The 20181-nt window shown below is 33.1% G+C and overlaps 1 protein-coding gene across 1 annotated transcript; it reads right to left on the reverse strand.

Moving 5' to 3' along the window:
* Window positions 1–3104: 3104 nt before the first annotated feature.
* LOC123702468 (xaa-Pro aminopeptidase ApepP-like) lies at window positions 3105–19118 on the reverse strand. Its single transcript, XM_045650228.1, has 18 exons — window positions 19070–19118; window positions 18256–18332; window positions 17287–17405; window positions 16514–16685; window positions 15618–15724; window positions 13665–13800; window positions 12730–12825; window positions 11518–11594; window positions 11207–11341; window positions 8766–8840; window positions 8108–8185; window positions 7559–7689; window positions 6945–7097; window positions 5904–6033; window positions 5085–5262; window positions 4506–4597; window positions 4040–4153; window positions 3105–3312 (listed from the first exon to the last, which is right to left on the reverse strand). The coding sequence occupies exons 1-18, from the start codon at window positions 19105–19107 to the stop codon at window positions 3124–3126; spliced, it is 2097 nt and encodes a 698-aa protein (XP_045506184.1). The 5' UTR covers window positions 19108–19118; the 3' UTR covers window positions 3105–3123.
* Window positions 19119–20181: the final 1063 nt, after the last annotated feature.

The following is a 20181-nucleotide window of genomic DNA, read 5'->3' on the forward strand; positions in this document are numbered from 1 at the left end:
GACGTAGATAAGCCTTTGTATTTGAAATATAATTAGATAAATAAATGTCCCGTTTAAATGACTGATCGTAAGGTGTTTAAATCCGTGGTTATTATAATTTTTATGAATGTTCATAATACCTATCTTACCTTAGTCGACGGCCTCAGGGGACAGTTCCAATACTTCAAATAACTTGAATATACAACCTATTTTGTAGTTATTGTGGATATAATTAAAATTCCAGAGGCGTAATTACTAACGAGTTCTACACGACCTTTAGCGCGAACATTTTTCCATGCTAAAATTTATACTTTAAGACAGAGACATAAAATTTATCTATGTAACTTTAGGGCTGGTCTTATAAATTCAAATACCTTTTATGTCATTAGGTACATAGTCACGGGCAAAGGCTAGTTAGTTATTATAAAGAGCGTGTGTGTCGAGTACACGTGCCAGAAGTGAAACTTCTTTGGCAAGATTCAAAGATACCAAAATCGTCGCCTTGCTCCATGACGTGACGGTATTGTCATGACGCGACCTTTAAATTTTACTCTCAACGCGCCTACAGAAGTTTCGCTTCAAAATCGTATGCGTAGATAGGAAATAGCTAGTGAATTTCGAGGGTAGTTGTCGAAAACGTTTTGCAAAGTACCCTCATTTTTGACGCGATTATATGGCTCGCACTGTTCTTACATAGTTTGTACTATAGAGGTCGCTAGCTTAAATATATGTAATCGGAACTCGGAAATGACCACGATAAATCAGTTTTATATACAGGGTGTTGTTTTTGTTTGTATGTGAACGTTTGGTGACTTGAAAGATATCGTGTGAGCATGAATTTTGGTATTTGACCATCTTGTCAAAAGATTTAACCCATAATTATTATTATTGGTGATGATCGCCATGGCAATCGAATCAATATTCTAAAATTATGTTCACTGATCAGCATTTCAAGTTTTATAGGTTTTTTTAATACATACTTGCTGGTTCCAAGTGTCTTAAATTTTAATAGCTAACAAAATATTTGCCGCCAATAATGATTTTTCTTCTATCTGTGACATATTTTCCTGTGAAATTTTAATTTTGAATGAGAATTTTAAGCAAATCCTTCACAGTATTCGCCATTTTCCTCTATTTATATTTACAAGAGTATTATACAATCGGTGTAATTAGACGGTTTTAAAGTGTGTTTTATTCGTCAATAAAATAGCGTTTTAAAACCGTTTAAAGCGTTGTACGCTACATGACAATCTCAAATCGTTATCGTGGTCATAGTTTTTTTTTGTAAAATAAGCAGACGCGTTTGTATATATTGCTTCTTAATTGTTAATAAATATAATTTTAAGGCGTGTTTCTCCTATAGATTTAAATTAGGGCTGTAATATAATGTTAGTTTTAGTGTTTTTGTATAAAAATAAAGTATAGTTCACTATGCCGCACTCAGACTAAGTGGTATTTAAGCCTTATAGATTTTAAGGGTTGTTTATAAATGTTTTCTTTTTTATGTTCGACCGTTGCGCGTTTCAACAATGTTATGTACCGCCAAGTGTTTTAATAAAGCCGGTTTTTTTATAATGAACCGTGTTTTAACCTTGAAATGAGGGTGGTTGCCTCATTGACGTATTTTAATAGACGTGAAGCACGTCTGTTCTGTATGGAGTCTGAGAGGCGACTGAGTTTTAGTGACTTGAAAGCTTTAGTTATACAGGGTGAAATCAAAATGTGTGGGTAGGTTGGTTTCAGATACATAATATATAAAACTACATTTGAAAAAGGGTTTTTCTTGTGTATAATTTGTTCTACGCGAGTATTAAGATTTATAGTATTAAGGTTTTATCAGTTTAAAGCCCGCCTGTAACCGCGCTTGTTCTAAAGTGCTCGTTTTCAAAAGTTATATAAAGCCATAAATAAAACGCGATTTAAATCCCATTATTCCTAAAATGTGATGAAGAAAACTTAAAATATCGTTCACGAGTTCTCGAAAATTATGGAAAAATCAAAAATATAAGTTGACTATCTATACGCGAAATGTTATATATTACGACAAATTAATGTAGAAAGTTTCTAAAACTTTAAATTAATATGTCATTAATTATCTTCATTTTTTCTAAATCTGTTTAATATCGGCCTAAATAACAGTTTCTCTATATTTAATAAAAAACTGTCACAAATTAATTATTATTTTATTGAAATTCGTAAAATTGAAATAACTATAACATATTTTGATTTCACCTGTATAAAATGACGTATTAAAAATATGGAAAAATGCTATGCTCTTTATCTTTTACTTAGTAACAGCCAGAAGCAAGCAAAATGTTCCTTTTGTTTTATAATTTCATAATTGCATCAATAAAAACAATTGGACACAAAATCATTGTCACTTATTTATAAAAAAAATTTTGTTAGTCATCTTTGCAGCAAAAGCGCGCCAATTTTGACAGTTCACTTTTTTATTGAAATGTCAATTTTGGCATTTAATTTTAAAATGGCAACACATCTTATTTAAGTTCATTTTTCACAATCCCCAATAATGTATAGTTACAATATAGACTGCTTAATTTTTTAATAATTTTTTTAAAGTGAAATCTGATGTTTATAATTGTAAATATGGAATTTCTTTTTAAATAAATATATATGTGTCTATTGAATTGTTTTTTATTATTACCTTTTTATAAACCCTATTTCAGAGTTACATATAATAATTTATAATAAGTGCTATTAAATAGGTACTTATTCTGAATATTGACCAATGTATTTCTATAGTGCAGTAAAGAATTCCACACATAATACACCCACCCACACCATCTCGGCACAGGTATTTAATAGTATGTATCAAACATCATTTTTGGACTACTAGATAAATTCTGTTTCTCATCACTAGCCCGACTGTCAATAAGATCAAGCTAAATTGTACAGGGAATTGTAAATTGTAATAAACTCATGAAACTATTATTGACACCGATCCTTGATAGTTATCCTTCCTACAAAGTTTGAATTAAAACTGTCCGTTTAAAAGAGGGTCAAAATCGAGTCGAAAGGAGTTGGTTACATACAAACATAGGTACAGGTAAATTGTGTTTTGAAGTGATTATTTCAGACATATATCTAAAATAAAACAAACTGCATACAAAAATAATATTTTATTTACAATCTAGTTATTAAACTGAACGCGATTATTAAAAATGGCGCGGATTTAACAAAGATGGCGGAACTTTTGTAAAGTGGCGCGCATTCCTTTTCCAGCCAAGCGTAGTCGTCAGTTAGGTTACGATTTAATAAAATAGGACCTAAAGTTGATAGTACTCTTTCGTGGTAAGAGTTGAGGTATCTTAGCTGTAACAAAAAAAAAAAGGTTATGGCTTTTTATCTATACTAATATTATAAAGCTGAAGAGTTTGTTTGTTTGAACGCGCTAATCTCAGGAACTACTGGTCCGATTTGAAAAATTATAACGGTTCTAACACCTTCTTCGATAAATCTTTAGCTCATTTATCGAGGAAGGCTATAATATATCATCACGCTAAAACCAACAAGAGCGGAGCCACGCGGGTAAAACCGCGGGGCACAGCTAGTTTGTAAATATAGATAAAAAGTTTGTAATGTTTGCAATGCCAAATTATTTAAAATAGTGTAGTTCCTTTTGTGTACAAATCATAGGACATGCATAGGACCAACAGTTCTATTAATGTACTCTGTGGGACCAACAAATATTCAACAGAATTTCGCATTTACAAAAAGACATACATTTATAACCCGGAACCATATTCTTAAGGATTTAGGCTATATTTTATAAGAAATAGCGACTTTCTCCTTATACTACAGTAAATAGCTATTTAGGAGGAAAAATCGGTCAATCTTTAACTCTCTTTTTTCTCTTTCTGTTCTCTTTATTTAGAAAAAACACTTCATTTCACAATCCATTTGAAAAAATAACGACAAAATAAACAACAACAGAGCCAAGTATGACAAGTGCACAAAATGCAGACATAATGCTAAAAAGCAGTAACTTCCAGGTAAGCTAAAATAAACCTTATTCACTTAAGTATAAATAACACAATACCTCATCATCGCTCAAAAGTTCAACATCGATGCATTTTGCTTGATGCGGCGCGAGTGAGATCGTGTAGAATCCAACTGCGCCTTGCCCAGTGAAGTTACCGACTAAGCCCTTCGCCTAAAATATTAAGTTTTTTGTAAATATTACATAGGTAAAGATTGTTCAGGCGGGATGACGTAATTTAAAGTATAACAAAATTACGTCATCCCGCATGAACAATCGGTTTCCCTTAGTCCCATAAAACCGAAAGAGTAGAATAAATTCGATTGCTCTGGCGGCTGAGTGGTCACTGGTCAGGAGTCGCCCGGGAATTGCAAAAGACGCGGGTTCGAATCCCGCCTCGTGACCAATTTTTTTTAATTTCTGGTATACTTCTGTTTGTAGATATAGTACCTAGTAGACAGTCATGTAGAAAATAATAAAAAAAAACACTAATGGGATAAAAAATGCGCGAAAAAAATGCACTTACAAATATATGATCAGCTTCATGATTCATTTCGATGACTTCAACTATATCTTCATGGCGGATGCCGTATTCACCCACCTCGTAATAACCAGGCTCTGTAAGACGAAGAGGAACTTGAATTTAAATGAAATAAAGTTTAAAATTTTACAAAAGTAGATAAAAATATTGTACCTAATTAAATTTTCCTTGTGAATTTTTGTTTTTTAACTTTTTGTAATTATTTTAATCAATCGCAATTCTTTAGTGTTTGCAATGCAATGTGTTTAAAACGCCCGATCACATGATTCTTTGAATATGTAGGAGTTTAGGACAGTTGAAAAGTTATTTTCCATACATGATCGCAAAGTGAGTGATCGCAAATATTCGTATGATGTAGGAAAGTTTGCGTACATGCAAAGGAACCTATGCAATAAACATTTGCAATCCTCATACACTTGTTTACGCGTATTCTTGCGAATTTCAGTGACTAGCGCTAAGCTTATATTAAAAAAAAGACAGCAATTCTTAATTAAACTGTATTTTTTTTTCAGTTTATTTTTTTAATATTTTTTTAGTTGGTTACTTGATCTTTATCTAACTCACCGTTACTAAAAATCATTCCCGGCACGATTCCCGGGTCAGTAGCTATCAAAGCACTAAGTATCCCGGACGGTCCTTCATGTACATTCAAGAAGTGTCCAACCCCATGGCCCGTGCCATGCGCATAGTTGAGTCCGACGTCCCAGAGAGCTTTGCGCGCTAGTGTTTCTAGGAGATTACCCTGTAATTTTTTTAAATTGCAAGTATTTTTAAGCTATTGCATAGCTTATCGCGGGCCTTGAGTGCGGGGACCGAGAAATTCCGTAACGAAAAAAACCTCACGCTCCCCACTCCGACGGGCGGAGGTGTGGCTTGAAGGCATAGCATGCAATACCTTTACCGCGGCAGTCCCCGAGTGACACACGTCGTTTTTATTTTATTTACGTTAAATTTATGGAAACTGGCGGTGTAGCTTTGCCCGCGGTACATTTACCAGAAAATTATGATTATTTTGTTACGTTAGATTTAATTTTTATTCAATGTTTCTTGATGCTGTGAACTTCTTTTCCAAAGAATTGGTGAAAATGTAGATGTGTGTATTTAATAAATTTAATAACAAGCCAATATAGAAATTTACAGATGTAAATCTATTTGTGGGATTCCCGGCCATCCCTATAGAAATAATAATTAAGCAAATAAATTCGATTTCGCACTTCGCAGAATTTAAAAAATAAATTAATACAATCGCCAAGGGTAATAAATTTGATAAATATGAATGTGGCCGATAAATTTTGCTTAAAATAAAAACATAGGTACTATTTTTGTGCTATACTTTGTTTTATATATATTTAGTAGCTTTTTTTTTAGATGATGTTACAATACCGTAGAGCCCTTCGGAAAGACAGCAGTGCCCAGCAGAATCTGTCCCTTCAAGACCCTCGTGAATGTCAATTTTTGCATCTCACTCGGTGTTGACATGTGCCGGGTTCTTGTTATATCTGTGGTTCCGTCTCTGGAAGATCATCACTACATAGTATAAAACAAAGTCGCTTTCTCTGTCCCTATGTCCCTTTGTATGCTTAAATCTTTAAAATAACGCAACGGATTTTGATGCGGTTTTTTTAATAGATAGAGTGATTCAAGAGGAAGGTTTTAGTATATATATAATTTATTAGGTTTTAGACGAAGTGGGTGAAGCCGCAGTAAGCTAGTTGGTTCATAAAAAGAATTTAAATAAAAATTCATCTGTAGAATCTTTATTTAATAATATTATAACGCTGATGAGTTTGTTTATTTGAACGCGCTAATCTCACGAACTACTAGTCTGATTTGAAAAATTCGTTCGTTTTAATAGCCTATTTATCGAGGAAGGCTAAAGGCTAGGTATATATCATGCTAAGACCAACAGAAGCTGAGCACTGCGGGTAAAACCGCGGTGCACAGCTAGTGTTGTATAAAAACTATATCATCAGCAATATCAGAGGTGTTGAAATCGGTGAAGGAATGACGAAAAGAAATCAAGGTAATTGCATGAATCAAAAAAATATATGTAACATCTACCAACTCGCAATTTGCAGCGTGCCGAAAAACCTAGGCTATGAGAAAATCATAATTATATGATCAGATGTTAAAAATCCAAACATACGTAGGTACATTCATTTATAAAATTATATATCTGCCTAATTTGTTTAGAAGACTTGGCAGGTTATAATTATATTCTTTGTAGTATCGTATTATTTTTAATAAACGATTCATCATTTATTAAAACCATTTAAGAGCTTTTATTTAAACAACGATTTTTTTTAATAAACGATTCATCATTTTTTAAAACCATTTAAGAGCTTTAATTGTCCACAAAGGTAGAGCTACCAAGAATTCGTAGTTTCCAAAAACTTTATTATAAATTTCCCCAAAAATACTCACAAATACTGTCCCCCAGAGTCAACCAGCAACATGTCCTCCTTCCTAATAATCCTCTGTGTCCCCTCCCGGGACGGCTTGTAGTGTATAATAGCCCCGTTCTCCCCCGCCCCCGCTATTGTGGCGAAAGACGGCCCTATGTATCCGAATTCTTCGCTGAAAGTACGTTATTATAGATTTTAAATACAAAATATATGTATAGTAAGTGTATAGTCCCTGATAGTACATTATTTTGTAACTAAAACAGGTTATATTTTTTCAATTTTTAACAAATATTATTCTAATATAATTTCGAACTAGAATGTAATATAATACTTTTTAATACTAAACTAAACCGTCAAATTATTTTGTGGCTTTCAAGTAAATAAAAAATATAGAATCATCAAAATCGGTCACGGTAATCTTTTCCAGTAAATACAAAATATAATAATAGATATTTTATAACTTACTTTTGCCCGAGGCTTCACTCGCGTGGTTAGAAAATTAACAGTTCATATATGTCTCATTTATTAACATCGTAAAATCGCAAAAGCGACGTGATAGAAAGACAAACAAATAAACAGACATTTAAAACACAATATTTAATTAAATACATCGCTCTATAACATAATAAATACCCTCTCAATTCATCCAGTTTGTCCACAACATTGTTTTCAGTAACAGTTTGTCCAGCGTCCACCATTTCGTGGACCCAACGGAGAAATCTTACAACCGCTATACCGTCCTTTATGTGGGCTGATCTGAAACCCTATAGGAAATATACTTAGGTTTTAATTCTCGAAAGACAACTAAAACAACAAGACCATTAAAAGATGACCACATTTTAATACTGAATTAGGTAAATAAAAATTTATTGGAAACATACATAGAGCCTACTTATTTCTTTCAAAACAAGAGACTAGGTATTAATGCAAGGACTAGGAACTTTATTATTACTTAAAACTAACAAAATTATTTAAGTATACTATTGAAAAGTTGTGAAAAATATATTTATTGTATATCGAAATAACCAGACACACCTACTACACCATAAAATATATAGGTAACAGTGATTTCATAATTCAATTTCCACTTTGAAAATACGAAAAAAAAAATCAGACAGAGTGCCAGAAAAACAGACACTAATTTATTTTCCTATACGTAGGTATGTATCGAAAAATACTTACCGCAAGTTCTACTTCATTTTTGACGCATTTCATCAAAGCTACAGGCGATACCGAAGATATAATATTAACTAAACCATTCTGCAATTAAACAATAACAAAAAAATATTGTAGTTACGTATTTGAAACAGATAAATTATAAATTTATAAAGAACTAGCTTTCCACCCGCAGCTTCGCCCGCGTAGACAAAGAAAAACCCGTATAGTTCACGTTCCCGTGTGTATTCCGGGATAAAACCTATCCTATCTTCCGGGGTAAAAAGTAGCCTATGTCCTTTCTCGGTTATCAAAATATCTCCATACCAAATTTCATGTAAATTGATTCAGGAGTTAAGGCGTGATTGAGTAACAGACAGACAGACAGACAGAGTTACTTTCGCATTTATAATATTAACATGGACAGAAAAAAAAATTATATAGCATTTCAATGCCATAAAACCAAAAATATCAAATTTAAAGATAAATTAATACAAAAGAGCGTCTGTGCTAAGCAACCGCGTCAGAAGCGAAACTTCTTTGGCAATACCAAAATCGTCGCCTTACTCCATGACGTGACATGCGACGCGACTTTGAAATTTTAACAACTCACTAACAAGTTTCATTTCAAAAATTACATAAAATGACTTCAATATGTTAAAACTTAAAATATGTTAATCCTTACGTTTTCAACTGTAGAATACACAGCATGACTGGCGTCTCTAGACAACCAAATCGACCTGCCTTGTGGTAGAGTGATCTGAAAATTGTTTCAAAAATTATTATAAAATTTATAAAATAACATCATAATTTTTTATTATAAAACTTGTGCTAAATTGTACTTTAATAGATTAGCTTTACACACACAGTAATAAATGATTCTATTTATTTAGTCATGTGCTTTTATGTAGAAAATTTCTTTTCAAAAATAGAAAGTACGATTTCAAAAGAGTCAAACGAGAAACGTTGAATTATTATCTTAATCTTAATATATATAAATCTCGTGTCACAATGTTTGTCCTCAGTGGACTCCTAAACCACTAAACAGATTATAATAAAATTCGCACACCATGTGCAGTTCGATCCAACTTGAGAGATAGGATAGTTTAAACATGTAGGTACCACGGGCGAAGCCGGGGCGGACCACTAGTCTATTTATAAATTATTATCTATAGGTAGGTTCAGAACAAAAAAACTAAGGTAAACGCAGGTATTAACGACCCCTCTAAGGCAATTTCAAAATCAACCATATTTTTTAAGTATACTGGTTCTTCTAAAGATTTATAATTTCATTTTATATGCTAGTGTTATGTATAAAAAATGTATTTATTGAAGCAAATACATTCTAATAAAGGATTATCTTGTAAAAAATAATTTACAATGTGACTTAGTCGATTGTTGCTATTACCGACCCATAAAAACGGCTGTGAAGCTATTAACGATTTTTATGCAGCTATTCCCGATCGTATGTGAGAGGAAGCCTTTTTCCAGCAATGGAATGTATAGAAGCTAGTGATGATGATGATTACCGATCTTAATAAAATGAAATAAAAATGCAAATATATTCGTATTTTTTAATTGTAGTTATTTTTAATAAAACAAATGAGTACTTTTTAGTAATGAACTAAATAATTATAAACTTTTAAATTAATCAACATAATACTATTAATATATGTACATATATTAAATTAAGGATTTCAAACTCTAGGATATTTCGTTATGCTATTTGATTGATTGCTTCGGCGAGTTGTGTTTTACTGAATACTTTTCGCCGCTTTCGTGGCTCCATATTTCTGGAAAAAATATACCTAATTATATGTTTTATATTAATTTAACCTAAAAACCTAAAAATATAATTTTTTTAAATTTTTTAAATTTAACCTAAAAAATAAAAATATAATTTTTAATAGGCACCTATTATGTCATAAAAGTAATAAAAATATATTTGCACGTTCAATTACGAGCAGAATGTTTAAGGATCAATATTATCTGTATATACAAACATCTTTATTCTACATTCTGCAAATAAAGCAATTTGAATTTGAATTTGTAGATGAGAAACTAAACAATCTATATTCGATCGGTAATAGCTTCCTATAGTTGCTATTGCCGACCCACATGGGTCGGTATTAAAGTATGTAAGTATAAACCTAAATTGTATTACCGACCCATAAAAAAATGGTTATTTTAATTCATTTGATCATCGGACTATAAAATAGATTATAATTGATTAATGTCATACAAAATATGAACAAATGCATATTGTTTAAACAAAAAAAAAAAACAATGATTTACTTCTGTAACTATTCGATAGGGATCCTCGAAAATATCATAACTTTGTATAAATTGACAACGCTAAAAGACACAACACTAGACAAAAAAGTTTAGTCGCTAATAGATTTTTATGAAGACTCATAGCTTAGATTTAAACTGGTCCATAAAACCACTTGTGTTAGTGTGATATAATAACATAAAAGAAAATAAAACAAAAAGTTACGTTGCTGCCATTGCCGACTTACGGGTCGTTGATACCTGCCGCGGCTTAAACTGGTGAAGCTAACACCGTCCCATTTTAATTTTAAGTTTTATCGTTTCAAATTACTTTTTATTAATAAAATGTTGTAAGAAATGAAAAGTTGACACTTAAATGCATTGACATTTAGTAATATAAATTAAAGTATAGATGTCATTTGTTTGTAAATGTCTTAAAAAGATACTCACAGTACTTACCCGAAGGAACAACGGAACAGTACGACACGTCCTGCTTCCACGCTACCCCACAGCAACTTACGCATTTTAATTCTTTTTTGCTCAGTTACTCACTCTAACGTTAAAGTATACGATGCTCAAGTAATACATTCGTGTATAACTTTGCCTACCTATAGCTAGAATAGTTCTGGAAACGTTTAAATTTCGAATTACTTTTATAGGTCGGTAATACCTTCAGATTTTCGATGGGTCGTTGATAGCTGCGTTTACCCTAACTGGAATTTTACCTTATTTACATTATTTAAATGTTAAGGTGAAATGATATCCAAAACAGGCGTTTTGAGCGCACGGAGAATCAATTTTTTTCTTCAAAAACTGCAGATTTTAAACTGCGATTTAATTGTATTGTGTACTCACCACCATACTCCTGATATAATCAAATACTTCGCCATAAGGTTTTGCAACAATTTGTGTATTTTCTGACGATAAATGCGCACGCACATCTGCCGAAAGCGTCCCATTTCCCCAAAATAGTACAACGTTGTTTTCATTCTGAAATATAATACCAGAAAATATAAATTACTAATTATTTCCATTAAAATGAGCGTGTGTGCCGAGCACACGTGTCAGAAGTGAAACATCTTTGGCAAGTTTCAATGATACTAAAACCGTCGCCTTATTTTATGACGTGTCGGTATTATCGGTAATTTAAAGATTCGTGGACTTACTATATCTGCTCGTATGATGAGATAGGCGAAGAAAACCGGGTTGTAAGGTATGTCAGAGCCGCGGAGATTCAATGTGTCTGAAAAAATCATCACAGTTATTGCATCGAAATCGGTTTAACTATTCAGCCGCGAATAATGAATATACAAACATACACGCATCTATTATTAATAGTGATAGAATTTAGGAAAGAATTCCAAGAAAGTCCATAAAAGAAAAAAATAATATAATAGAACACTGGGATAACGTACATATACAACCAAGAAAAAAAAATTGAAATGGGTTCAAATTTCCTGAGATAAGTGCATTCAAACATACAAACTCTTCAGTTTTTCTATTATTACTATTTAATCTATACTAATATTATAAACTAGCTTCCGCCCGCGACTCCGTCCGCGCGGATGTCGGTCTTCGCGTGGATGGTTAATTTTTCCATTTTGAGTAACTCGGACAATGACATCTTATAAATATCTATTGGACCCAAATACGGCTAGGCCTATATTAATACGCAACGTGTGTTCGCGGTTCTACAGAACAACGTCTATGGATAAAACTGAAAAATTAAGATTAATTTTTTTCTACGTATTTTTTCAGGATAAAAAGTATCCTATTTTACGCCCAGGATAATCTTATATATATAAAAATGAATCGCAAAATGTGTTGGTAAGCGCATAACTCGAGAACGGCTGAACCGATTTCGATAATTCTTTTTTTATTATATTCCTTGAAGTACGAGGATGGTTCTTATGGAAAGAAAACGTAAACATGTACCACGGGCGAAGCCGGGGCGGACCGCTAGTAAGGTATAATTATACCAAGTTTCATCGAAATCGAACCGTTAGTTTTCACGTGATGCCTGAACATACAGACAGACAGACAGACAGACAAAAAAATTTTTAAACACATATTTGGGTTTGGTATTGATCCAGTAACACCCCCTGGTATTTATTTTTTCAATATTTTCAATGTACAGAATTGACCCTTCTACAGATTTATTATATGTATAGATCTGAAGAGTTTGTTTGTTTGTTTGAACGCGCTAATCTCAGGAACTACTGGTCCGATTTGAAAAATTCTTTCTGTGTTAGATAGCTCATTTATCGAGGAAGGCTAGGCTATATAATATATAGTATATATCATCACGATGCGACCAACGGGAGAGGAGTCACGGGGGTGAAACCACGCGGAGCAGCTAGTAACATATAAAAACTCACAAGCAACATCATCTAGTGCTGTTAGAATGAGTGCAGATGCTCCCCTCGTTCGTATTTGATCTACCAACTCTGTTATCTTACTGCTGGAAATTCTACCTGGAAGAAACAATAAGTTATTAGTTTATTAGCTTTGCTCAAGCCAGGAAAAAATATGGAGAAAATTTTCTTGTTTGTTTAAGTTTATGTTTCTTGTGTTAGTTTCTTTTGTATAACGTAGGTATACTGTTTCGAAATTAATGGGAGAAGCCACTGGCTCCTGAGACACAGTATTTAACTAATTCAGAAACCTATGGATTCATATATAAGCTGTACCTACCTATTTTTTAATGTCAATAAAGTTACTTATTTATTTATTTATGTTTTGAAGCGAAATTCTCAAAAAATTTAAGATCGCATCATGGCAATACCGCCACGTCATGGAGTAGGGCGACGATTTTGTTATCTTTGAATCTTGCCAAAGAAGTTTTACTTCTGACACGTGTGTTTGCCACGCTCTTCTTTGTTTTTTTTACTCCTTAGGAAGAAGAAAGTTACCTCCCTCAGGAATTGAGTTGGGGTTTCAATTTATATAAATTCTCAACCATAAGGCCATTCTCCCATTACGATACGCACAGGCGATTCAAGTATCCTGCAAGTCTCGGAGACTAGTCGCCGCGGAATATCTCACATACATTTGTATGTAGGTACGGGTAGCGTAGTATGCGAGCTTAAATACAAATGTATGTGAGATACTCCGCGGTGACTAGTCTCCGAGACTTGCAGGATACTTGAATCGCTGTGCGTATCGTAATAGGAGAATGGCCTAAGAGTAGTGAGTGAAGTCATTCCACGCTAGTGTCGAAATACATCATTCCACACTAGCTTGGTGTGACGTCACACAATAGTGTCTAATGACGCCATTGTACACTATTGTCGAATGACGTCACTACACTTACCAGTATAATTAACTCCAAGAGCCAGCAGCGGTTCGTTAGGGCGAGGTGGTGGGGGATCGTTTATTCTGGTCCTAGCCAGGTCTACCAGGTTCTCCGAAATGGACATTAATGTCACGTTTGCAGCTCGTAATGTGTTCTGAAAGAAACATAATTTATTATCAACTAGCTTTCCGCCCGCGGCTTCGCCCGCGCAGTCAAAGAAAAACCCGCATAGTTCCCGTTCCCGTGGGATTTCCGGGATAAAACCTATCCTATGTCCCGGGGTAAAAAGTAGCCTATGTCCTTTCTCGAGTATCAAAATATCTCTATACCAAATTTCATGCAAATTGGTTCAGTAGTTAAGGCGTGATTGAGTAACAGACAGACAGACTTTCGCATTTATAATATTAAGTAAGTATATGGATAAGAAGATATGGATGAACGTTTTTTGCCTTACGAAAATTGAACCATTAAATTCGATAGGTCACACAGTTTTATAAGGGCCGATTTTTCAATGCTCGGATAAAACTTATCCGTTCAATAAAGTATTACACGATAATATTAAAATGTCACGTAATCTGTCAAATACGGGCAATTAGAATACGTTTTTAAAATGGTAGTTTTATACATTATTCGACGAATAAGTTTAATCCAAGCATTGAAAAATCGGCCCTAAATATACTTACTTCCAACCAATAGGTATTATAAACGCGCAAATTTATTAGCATGTATGGATGTATGTCTGTTTACTTTCTTACCGGAAAGCCACTGAACGGATTTTGATGATAATATTAGTGGTGATGTAGCTTGTGTACCAGAAAAACACATCAGCTATTGAAGGATTCCTCTGAATAATAAACAAAATCGTGCGGAACAGCTAGTTTGAATTTGTTTTATTTCTATGTGATAAAATAATTTAAGACGAAGATTTAGTTTTTTTATAAATAAAAATATTTACTCACATACATCGAGATATATGTACTACGTACTAGAGAGGCGATCGCTACTACACTCTCTTTAACACGAGCTAGAGGCAAGAATCACAAGTCTCTTTAGTCTGTGCCGGACGCTTGCCGCGTCAACACGTGTTATTGCTCTGTTCAAAATGCCTTCGTGTGTGCTAAGATATTGTTTTAACAGTTCCCATAATACAAACAAATCCCGAGGAGTGACTTTTCACCAGTAAGTTTCCTTATTATGAGTAAGTCATGCATTTTACTAATATTGTTATCATTTTGCGAAAAATCACTACGCGTTCTGCGTTTCGCGCCATTTTTCATAGACTAACAGCACAGACGTGACACTATCGATGAGTGTTAAAAAAATGTAACTGGATTTTTTAACTATGAATATACAATATGAAAGAATACCGTGGTGTAGTACCTAGATATTTATACTTTTACCCGACTACGCAAAGTAAAACGGTAGGTTATATTAAGTAATATTTATTTATTTACCTATTTTTATTTATTAAAAAAAGGTTAATCAACAGTTGTTCCAATAGGATTTATAAATTATTATGCCCTCCCCCATCCTCGAATCTCACGTGAGCTTTTTCAAAATGTGAGTTTCTTATACGTAAACGTCATCAACATTGAATCATCGTATCCATTTAATTAGGGCTATTATAAACCAATACTCCAAAATTCGATTACATCATGAAGCAAAAACTGATAAAACTATTGATTACTACACAAAACGACAAAAGCTTACTAAATTGATATTATTTAAAGGAAATTAAAATACATAGTTTAATATAAAATCCTCTTTTTATTAATTCCCTAGTATCAGTACCACCAGATAGTACCAAGTAAACAGATTGCACAATGTGTCGCATCTGCACGCATTGCTTAATCTTTGAACTTGAAGCCACGCCTCGCTCGTTCCACACGTACCCCACCACATCGGCCGCGCGCAATGTTTTTGTTTGGAATAACCTCTCTAGTACGTAGTACATATATCTCGATGACTCACATATAAAGGAGTCCAGGCTGTCCTCGTGTAGGTAGTGGGATCAACTCCCACCACTGAACCACTAGGCATATTTTGTTCCAACCATGCATTGATCGATAAGTCTATGCCTAAAATAATAATTATTTATTAATTATTATTTTAATAATTTATTTTATTTGCAACTTAAAAATTATATTAGATATGTATTATTTGGGAAAAAATAATAGAAGTAGATCGAAGATCGAACCGATGAACGTGTTAATAGGTTGACTCGGAACCAACGCTAAAATTAACTTTTTATATGAATTGAAAAAAAAGGTTCAAGCAATAAATTAATGTTACAAGTTACAACCCAAGTGGTTACAACAACCTATTAATCCAGAACGCGTCATGTCTTTTCTTTTTTGCCACAGCGCGTTGCGAGCGTTTTCATTAGTATCATATTACACAATTTTCGCGCTGTGGTTCTGTCACTAAAACTTCGAAGCGTTGTGAGATTTTTTTTTTTTTGCTCAATGAGCATAACATACATTCATTAGAAAAGTTTTAAACGCTATGTTACACCTGGAAGTTCCACCTGTACAGAAACCGTAACATGTGTTGGAATAGGAGAGGCCTGTGCAGATTTTTAAACATGTACTGCCTACAGGTGACTGGAGCCAGACAACAAGTGTGAAAGTGGACCTTTCAAATATACCGTATCGTGTTTAGCGCAGTCATTATTCTGTATGAGCGTATATGGCTTACGTTAGAAGAATCTAGAATTTGACACTGATTTTATGTATGTAATAAAATGATTTGCACGCTGTTTAATAACAGCTAAACATGCTGTAATATTATATTGAAAGTAACACCTTAAAATAACATGTTTATATGCAAATAAAGGCTTTATTTTATTTATTTATTTAGCTACAAACCTTGCCGCACCAATCCCCACACAGTCGTATCCACTTGTATGTAGAACTGAGTGAAGTACCTCCCGTCTGTCCACACTAGTGCCGTGGTACTTGTGACTAGAGCGGTACCAGAGGACCCGAGGAGACCGGATATCCATTCCCGACGAGCGTCTGTTGGCGCTATGTATTGGGACTGAAAATGATGATTAATAAAAAAATAAACATATTTTATAGGATTTTATGCGAGTATTTTAGAGAAGAAGAACCTTCCTAAGTTCTTCTTCTTGTGGGAGTACCTACAAGTAACCATGCTCGCTGTAAAGATATGCAAAACATTTTGTTAAATAATGTTCAATGTTAAATCATGTTTTGAATCCCTAAAAAAGTCTTTAATTTCTAAAAATTTACACGCTTTTCATTACTACAAAATTAAAAATGTGAAGAAGCTGTTTGTTTCTCTGAACGCGTTGTTTTGAAGCTACGTGATAAATTCAACAAAATGATTGATAAAATTAATACCTATTTCAGGATTGAAACCGCATACATTGTGTGTATGTAAGTAGTTCACGCGCAGTTCCGGAGAGAAACAGAGTTCATTATATCAATTATTGTTACAGGTAACTGGAGTTTTGCACGGTTTTGTTATTTTTATCAAAGTAGATCGATTTATCTCCTCGGAAACTAAGTTTTATGAAAATCGTTTGAGTCGATTTCATGATATAGATCTAAGTTATATAGGTAAGTATATACAAATAAAATAGCTTGTTTAGAAATAAAATATAATACTATCATACATTGTGAGCATCAGCTGTAGGTACTATGAAGGCATCAACTCCATATTCCTGCATGACGCTACGCAGCGCCTGCACGCGTTGTAGACTGAGCTGTTTGCCCAACTTGCTGGATGGGTTCGCTGAAATCATTATAGAGAGAAGTTTTACTAATATTATTATAAGAAATATTTCTTTCCCATAAAAAAGGTAATCAACTCTACATCACAAAACGTTTACTAATTGAAAAGCACTCGACCTCTTTTTGTGTGATAGGCCATCTTGAAGTTTAAATTCGACATAGTACATTTTATAAGATAGGTAAGATCTTTAATTTGGTATATTGAGAGAGTGGTGAAATAAAGCGGTTGGGCAAATCCTCTCATCAATTAGAAAATAGCTGATGATCTTCAAATGGCTCAACTGTTTTACATCAAACATGTCTAAAAACATTTGCACATACTTCTACAACACAAGTTAACAAACTAAATTAAAAAAGCTTCATTCGTTCGGGAGCAATGATGCCAAAAAATAAAGACACGTCAAACTTATACAACCATTTCTTTTTGTGTTGGGGGATAAAAATGGAACCAAATTAATTTTCCTATACAAAAAGTATCATGACAATTACGCGACAGTTATGAAGCTGTACTCTCACTATAATACTAGCTATACTATAGCACTAGCTAGTAAATATATGTATACTAGTATACAAATATAAGTACACTAATCTATACTAATATTATAAAGCTGAAGAGTTTGTTTGTTTGTTTGTTTGAACGCCCTAATCTCAGGAACTATACATATACAGTACATATACAGGTCCGATTTGAAAAATTCTTTCGGTGTTAGATAGCCCATTTATCGAGGAAGGCTATAGGCTATATATCATCACGTTAAGACCAACATGAGCGGAGCAATGACAATGAAACCGCGGGGAACAGCTAGTATACAAATATAAGTACACTAGTATACAAATATAAGTATACTTACAAGGAACAGGCGAATCTGGTTCTGCCCATACGTAGTCTGACCTCGGCACATAACTGACGGCAGAGTGTGCTAGAAGTCTAGAAATACAGGTAATACACTACATTTAGGTAATAAAACATTTACCTATATTCAATTAGAATTCTCTAAGAAGCGATTATTGTCGTGTAGTGTATTTTAGAGTAAAATTCCGAAGATTTTCGAGCTTGCTTTGGAATCGAAATAGAGCATAACTATTAAAAAGTAAAATGCAGTCTGTATACTTAAAGTATTCTTAAGTTAACGGTTCTTTAGTTGTAACTTGTAACATAGAATAGTAAAAATACGTGCTAAATAATTTCATTTATAAGAGTTTCTTTGATTTCGTATTAAAATTTTTCTCTTTGAAATCGGTTTAATTACAAATGATGTTCTATATGACAAACATTTGTTACAATGTGTCCAACATGTGTCTATATGACAAACATTTGTCTTAATTTGTAATTATTTAGCTAAGTATGTAGTCCTAGAGCAATATCACTACATCTTACACTACATAGTATAAAACAAAGTCACTTTCTCTTTCCCTATGTCCCTACTCCCTTCTTTCAAACTACGCAACGGATTTGGATGCGGTTTTTTTTTAATAGATAGAGTGATTCAAGAGGAAGGTTTTAGTATATAATTTATTAGGTTTAAGTCAAAGCGGGCGAAGCCGCGTGCGGTAAGCTAGTATAGCATAAATAAATAAACACCAGAAAACACTAGCTTCAAAAGGTCTTGTAAAAATCGTATTGTAAACATATTTTTCCTTGAAGTCGATTAAAAAAATACTCACATAATATAAAGTAAATAGACCTTCCGCACGTCAGCCATTTTGAATGATAATTAAATACATTTGTTATCGGATAATATTGTTATCGATTGTATTTTATTGTAGTAAAATAGACTAGAATAAAGCCCGACTTCGCTTGTACTTAACCCATTTATTAACCAGTCAAAAAAATAAAAAAATACCTAAATATTTATTATTATTTTTTTTAATGTTTGTTGCTGCACAGACCCTATGTGTTTAGGTTTAATTAGTATTTAATATAATTTTCTGTTTTCTTCGCATCCAAACTTTATTGTATCTTACTAGTTACTATTCTCAATTTTTTTCCTGTGTGGCAAGACATTAAAATAAATGTATTTTCTTTCTTTCTAAATATTTTATTAAAATAACAAAAAAATCTTCTTAAAAGTCTTTTTGTATTTGGCGGTTTTGCTAGAATGCTCATATGTATTCGATACCGAAACTCATCTTTTCCTAAAAAATAATTTTATGTTAGAAATTGCTTTAATTTTTTTCCATTGTTTAAAATTAAGTTTAATCATAATAACAATGAACAGAACCGGTAGTTTTTGATTTTTAAACAAGCAGACAAACAAAAATGTGGGGTCGCTCTAGTTCGGATTCCGGCTGTTATTTATTTTACGAATGTTTCTATGTTCAATGTACAGAATTTACATTCCTACTGATTTATTATATGAAGATATTAATCAAATAAAGATTATGAATTTATCAATATTGTAACAAGATAAGTATAGGATTTAGTTACAATTTCAGTCCCATTTAATCCCATATAACCTTTTATGTCATAAATTCGTCATTAAATATCAGTTTTATAAAACATCCTAAGTACTATAATATTATAAATGCAAAAGTTTGTGAGGATGGATGTATGTGTATTGTACATGTATATGTGTAGGTAATATGTTTGTTAATCTTCCACGCAAATACGTGTTACTGGACTACGATTAAAATGAAATTTAGCACACATATTATAGAGGCTTAGCGTTCTTACAGACGAACTGCAAGTTGTGAACGGCGGAGACTACTTCAGCCGTCGCTACCTGTCGACAGCAGTGATCAACGCGTCGGCGGCAGCTGTGGCGGCAGCAGTCAAT

The sequence above is a fragment of the Colias croceus genome, chromosome 23 (genome assembly GCF_905220415.1).
Source record: "Colias croceus chromosome 23, ilColCroc2.1".
Lineage (NCBI taxonomy): Eukaryota > Metazoa > Arthropoda > Insecta > Lepidoptera > Pieridae > Colias > Colias croceus.